The sequence below is a fragment of the Myotis brandtii genome, unplaced genomic scaffold, assembly GCF_000412655.1.
Source record: "Myotis brandtii unplaced genomic scaffold, ASM41265v1 scaffold446, whole genome shotgun sequence".
NCBI lineage: Eukaryota > Metazoa > Chordata > Mammalia > Chiroptera > Vespertilionidae > Myotis > Myotis brandtii.
This window is the reverse complement of record NW_005367057.1, coordinates 1-5,856: the sequence shown is the minus strand read 5'-3', so window position 1 is coordinate 5,856 and position 5,856 is coordinate 1. Positions and strand designations below refer to the sequence as shown.

The 5,856-nt window shown below is 36.4% G+C and overlaps 1 protein-coding gene across 4 annotated transcripts in view; it reads left to right on the top strand.

The window, feature by feature from the left end:
• SSX2IP (synovial sarcoma, X breakpoint 2 interacting protein) overlaps positions 1-3,437 on the top strand; it is a 36,432-nt gene extending 32,995 nt beyond the window's left edge. For 3 of the 4 annotated variants that reach the window (XM_014546425.1, XM_005874582.2, XM_005874580.2), the window contains exon 14: positions 1,928-3,437. In XM_014546425.1, the coding sequence (XP_014401911.1) occupies positions 1,928-2,102 (175 nt within the window). In that variant the 3' untranslated portion in view covers positions 2,103-3,437. The remainder of the gene's footprint in view (positions 1-1,927) is intronic. The other variant, XM_014546424.1, reaches the window with a different exon arrangement.
• The last annotated feature ends 2,419 nt before the right edge of the window (positions 3,438-5,856 follow it).

The following is a 5,856-nucleotide window of genomic DNA, read 5'->3' as shown; positions in this document are numbered from 1 at the left end:
CAAATTTTTGTGCACCGGGCCTCTAGTATATATAAATTTATACATAAATTCTAGTTACCACTTACAAGTAATACCTTTTGTATCTAAAAGAGAACATAGGATAGTTGCCCCAATTATTTTTACATATTTTAAATTTTTACCTTTTTATATAACTTTTTTTTTAGTTGTGAAATATTTGACAAAAATATTTCTTGAAGACATTGTTTTATGTTTAATAAAAGTCCAATATTTAGTACCTACATCATAGGGCAGTGATGGCGAACCTATGACACGCGTGTCAGAGGTGACACACGAACTCATTTTTTTGGTTGATTTTTCTTTGTTAAATGGCATTTAAATATATAAAATAAATATCAAAAATATAAATCTTTGTTTTACTATGGTTGCAAATATCAAAAAATTTCTATATGTGACACGGCACCAGAGTTAAGTTAGGGTTTTTCAAAATGCTGACACGCCGAGCTCAAAAGGTTCGTCATCACTGTCATAGGGTGTTGTGAAGTTAAGTGTCAATATTTGTTAAAGCACTTAAAACAGTACTTGGTCCATTGTAAACCTTTAGTAACAGGCCATAAAAATAAAAATAAATGTAAACATAAAAAGATTATAAAAAGACTTTTCTGTTTCTTGTACTCCAAGGTTTTACACTATATGACATCAATCACATAGAAACAGAATTTTGAACTTAAATTTCATTAAGCTATTCATAGTTACTGGCCTCGGAGGAAAAAACATAGGAGAGAGTTGTGTAAATGGCTATCAGTTGCAGCTTGATGTAGTTCTTGAAATTTTATATTAGGTGGTAAATTTGTGTTTTTGCTACTGAAGCACCTTGGATCTGGGTTTTGTAATAAATAAGGTTACAGCAAAGTAATTAGGAGTATTTGTAGCATCCTCATTGCTCCTTCACTACAGGATGGAATTTTACATAAAGGCTGTGCCTGGGTTCCATGCAAAGTAGCTCTGTATTAAGTTGGAGATTTCAGTTGATCGTTGACCTTATCTGAGATGGCAGGGATTCTGAGGGCTGAATTATATACAAGTTCCTTTTTTTTGTTTAATATATTTTATTGATTTTTACAGAGAGGAAGGGAGAGGGGTAGAGAGTTAGAAACATCGATGAGAGAGAAACATTGATCAGCTGCCTCCTGCACGTCCAGTGTGTCTGGATTGACCTCCAAGGCTTTAAGTCCTCTCTGACCAGGAGTTCTCTATTGTACCTGAACCAGCTCCGCCCAGATCTGTTTCACCAGTCACCACTCTCAGCTCTGTTTTCCAGGCTCCCCAAAAACAATCTTCCCCTACAAGCTCCGCTAGCGACCCCAACTGGGCAATCACATGCACTGGGATCAACAATCAAACTCACAGATTTAAGAGGAAGTGTGTAAACAAGAGCCTGGGAGGCTGTGGGAACTCGCAGGGCTCCACCTTCCAGAACTCCGCGGAGTCTCAGAGCTGGTTTTTTAATCGTTACCCTGCTCTGTGTTGTTGGTGGGACCTGGACTGGACTCTAAACACCTGTGTAGGTACTTGTTAAGGATCTGTGTGGGTGAATGAATGGGTAGATGAAACCGTGCCTGAACAAATGGGCAAGTACTGAAAGAAACCACAAAGAGATTAGGAAATAGTGGCAGAAAGATGGGGATATGGGAGACACTGGCTTTCAAAACCCACATGCTCTCTGTCTACCTTGGGCTTTAGTTGGGCAGGGTGCTTTAGAGTTAGACTAAAGAGATAAATAAAATAGATAGATGGATAGGATACAAGTGAGTAATTAGGCCATTTTGAAAGACTTCTTTGTTCTTGATCAGTATGTCCTCAAAATTTACTTCATGGGACAAGGAATCAGTCAGCCTTTAGACATGAAGGCATATCAAAAATATAGGAGGAGATGATTATTAAAATCTACGTTTCTTTCCCCCTACAGTTCAATCAATGTGCTGAATATGCCTCCAGAAGAGACTAGACCAAATCAGGTTGGAGGAGAATGTGCAAATCAGAAATGGAGCGTGGCATCGAGACCTGGATCACAGGAAGGTTGCTGTAGTGAGTGCTCCTGGACCTCCACAAATTCTCATGTAGAAAAAGATGGCTTGCCTTAGCCATGTGGACTGGGACTTTTTTCATTAATATGTTCATCAAATTGCACATCTAAATTGAAACAGGGTGTGTCATAAAGTCGGTCATCTCTAATAATTTAAGATGGTCTGAGTTGTTTGTTTGGACTTCCTGTTTTTCCCCCAAAGAACTAAAATGTTAAATCTATTTAAAAGGATATAAAGGTTTGGATATGTATTTTTAGTAACAGAAGCATCTGGTTCTGTGAATAAAGGAATGTATAGCTGTTTGGATGGAAACAAAAGCACTAGAGTGAGTTTCCTCTTAAAGGAATTAAAAATAGCACTTTTAGTAAATGGACTGTTGTAAATGTTTAATTTTGTCCCATATATAGTTGGCATTGAGAGTTTAGCCTTTACTTGAATGTATACTGTAGATTTTTAACAAAGCAAGTTCTATATTTATTATGTTTAGTGTGATTTGAAATTTGCTCTTTCATGTTTTAAATAAAGTGAAATTTATGTATGTTTTGTACATAGATATACATGATTATGTTAAGAGGCTTTAAGATCGAAAAGTTTTACACACCCATAATTATAGTATTTCATGCCAATAAAATTTTTATTAGTGGGATTTTGTTTACAAGTGTATTAGAGCCATTGTCACATTACGCTTAAGAATTTTTTGAACTTATTAGAGCAATAAATACTTAAAAGGTATTCCATGAAGCTTGTTCTTTAGATAATTAACATTACTAACATACATTTTTGAGACTTCTACAGCATTTGATTTTTTAAAAAATATATGTAGGATATAATTTTTCAAAGTATTGATTATAGAGTAATAGAGGCAAGACAACAAAAGTACTTTTGAATAAAGCAATTTAAGACTATTGGCTCCAGATATTTGGATAATAGGAGATGTTAAGATACTTAAGATGCTTGGATGCTAATATTTTCTTTATTAGATGGGTACCAGTACTACATCAGCTGTACCAGCTAAGGCTGTGTATGGTTGTCAATAATTTTTCAATGATGCCACTAATGTTAAGGAATTCTGACAATGTACAAACATCAGATTTTATAATCCAGATGTTCTCTGGACAGACTAGTGTCATGTCATTTTCAGAACTGATTGCATGTGTCTTCATATATATTATTATTGATAGTAGTAATAATAATACATGCAGACCTAGGCTCTTTCCAGGATTCTCATCAAAAGTTTAAGTGCCTAACCTTATTTGTCTGTACATAGAAGCCTGCACAGATCCCATCCTTGCTAGATATTGTAGTTTAGGCCCATTTCTAACAGTTCAAACACTTACATGTACTCACCCTGTATGGCTGTTCCATTTAAATTTGTCATGTTTAAAACACAAAGTATTTTTGTCATTCATAGAACAGTACATAGCAAATTATTTTCCTTGTAATATTGCTAAAATACTATAGTTACTTAGAGTTCCATGTTGCCTACTTATTGGACTTGTTGGTAAGCTTGGTTTTTGTGGGGAACTGTATTCCATGGTGCATGGTGAGAAGAAGAGCCCTGGAATCCAGTCATGGCTTCCCCTGGTGGGTGGAGCAGGAGAGGTTTTGCAGTGTGGACTCCCCAAGCCCTGTGAGTTAGCAGGCACCTTGTGTGAGTGCCCCGTTGAAAAATCTATGTTGCTCAATGTAAATCATGCTCGCTCTTCTAGGTTGGATTTAAAATAAGGATGGGTCATGGAAGCCTAGTATATACACTTTTCCAAGTGTTTGTCTTTAATTTTTTTGTCGACCTCATGATAAGCATTTATGAAGTACCTGCTGTATGTCAGGACCTATTTCTACAACCCAGTCTGTGGGGATCGGCAGACAGCTAAGCACACTCCCTGCCACTGAGAATCTGGGAGTTGAGTGGAAGACTAGCTCTAGAAACCGAAGTTGTAAGAACAATGATAAATGCCCTTCAGACATTGTCTGTTAATAAAGTGTGGACTGATTGTTCTGCTCCAGGACTTATATAACAGGGATCTGGCTAGGCTTCCATTCCAGTTAGTCTTGGCATTATTTCCTATGGGAAGTACTACGGAATTGATAAGTTATTGTTTTGTTTTGCTTTTTCAACAAAATTTTGACCTGCAAAGTAGTGTAAGATTTTCGGTCCACAAAAACATGTGTTGTTATCTAGTAGACAAAGTACTTAGAAAGGTTTGGGCCATGCAGATAAGGATAATGAAATAGGTTATTCTAGTCATTTTCTAAATACAGTGTTTTTTCAGGCTAGATGTAAAAGTGGAGTGGACTGTTGATAAAAACGTTTATTTTCAGAAGTTTTTACAATCTTGGTCCCTGGTATATGTCATCAGTGTGGTGAAAATAAATGAAATTCTCTACAAAAAAAATAAAAAATTGCTTGATTTATATAAAAACTTCTACCTGGCTGGTTAAGATTTAAAAATTCTTTTTCACATTTGCAAATAACTAATTCTGGGGTCTTAGGAGTTATTGTAATGCCAGTGATACATAAAGATCTGCAACTTTCATATATTTTATGTTCAGAAATAGTTATACCCAGTATGATGCTTAACACACAGGAAATACATAATATTTGTTGATGAGAAATATAAAATGCTAATGAAACAAATAGCAAATCACTTTATTAGCATAAACAAGCTATAAATTTCAGGTTGAAACCCTAATTTTTCTCAGGAGAGTAGGACCTTTTGGAGTATATTTCCAACCCTATGTAGCTTGGTTTCCTCCACAGAGTTTTAGGATAGATTAGGCCATGGTACAAATAAAAAACACAAAATTGGTGTGACTCTATAAAAATTTAATTCTTGTTCATAAAATGTTCAATATGGATTGTGAAGTCTTCCATCATCGTTATGACACCTGGAACACGTGACCTCAACATCGTCAAAGTGGGGGAAGAACCAGCGGGCACATGGCGTTGGATGTCAGGCCCTCACCTGAAGAGACATGGTTTCCACCTTCATTGCTTCACTAAGAACGTGGGCCTGCGGGCCCAACCTAACTACAAACAACACTGGGAGAGAAAACAGCTACTTGGTGACCAATGACAGCGTTAACACGTTGATGCCTGATATTTCATCCATTCAGTGACTTATTTAAAAAACAACAACAATAAAACATAGTACTCTGTGCAAGGGATTTATTGCTTGACTATTAAAGGCTTCAAATATTTTTAAGTTTTATAAGGAATGTAAGACTCCTTTACCTTCTCTAACCTTTTCATAATTTCAAAATATTTTACAGTGCATAGAACACACATTTCCTTTTGATCCAATAACTCTATGAGAGAGTATTAACTGATTTTAGAGCTGGTAACAGACTTCAGATGTTGTGATGAATCCAAAGTCACATAGCTAGTAAGTGATAAAACAACAGAACTTAAAGCCCCAGGTCTGATTTCTAAATTTCCAATGTGGTCCAGACTGCTACAGTGCTTTTTGGAATGGTTTTTCAAGTGAAATTGTTCCATTCTTAACCCCTCATCTGCCACCCTATCATTTACACCAAAGGTATTCATAACGTGGTCCATGTGTAAGACTTGGCCTTGTTTTGTGATGGTTACTATGGCAATTTTATTCAGAATTGGGCCTAATCCTGTCAAAATTAGGACATTAAGGCTCTCATTGAAATACTAGTTTAGTAGTAAATAATACTCTAAAGGCCACTGAATGATCCAAGATACACCCGGACAGCCTGCTTGTTCTGCCTCGGCAAGGTTCGTGTGTCACCGTGGCCCTCCATGATTACAGTCACAGTGACCACTTTGTTTTGTCCAAAGGTC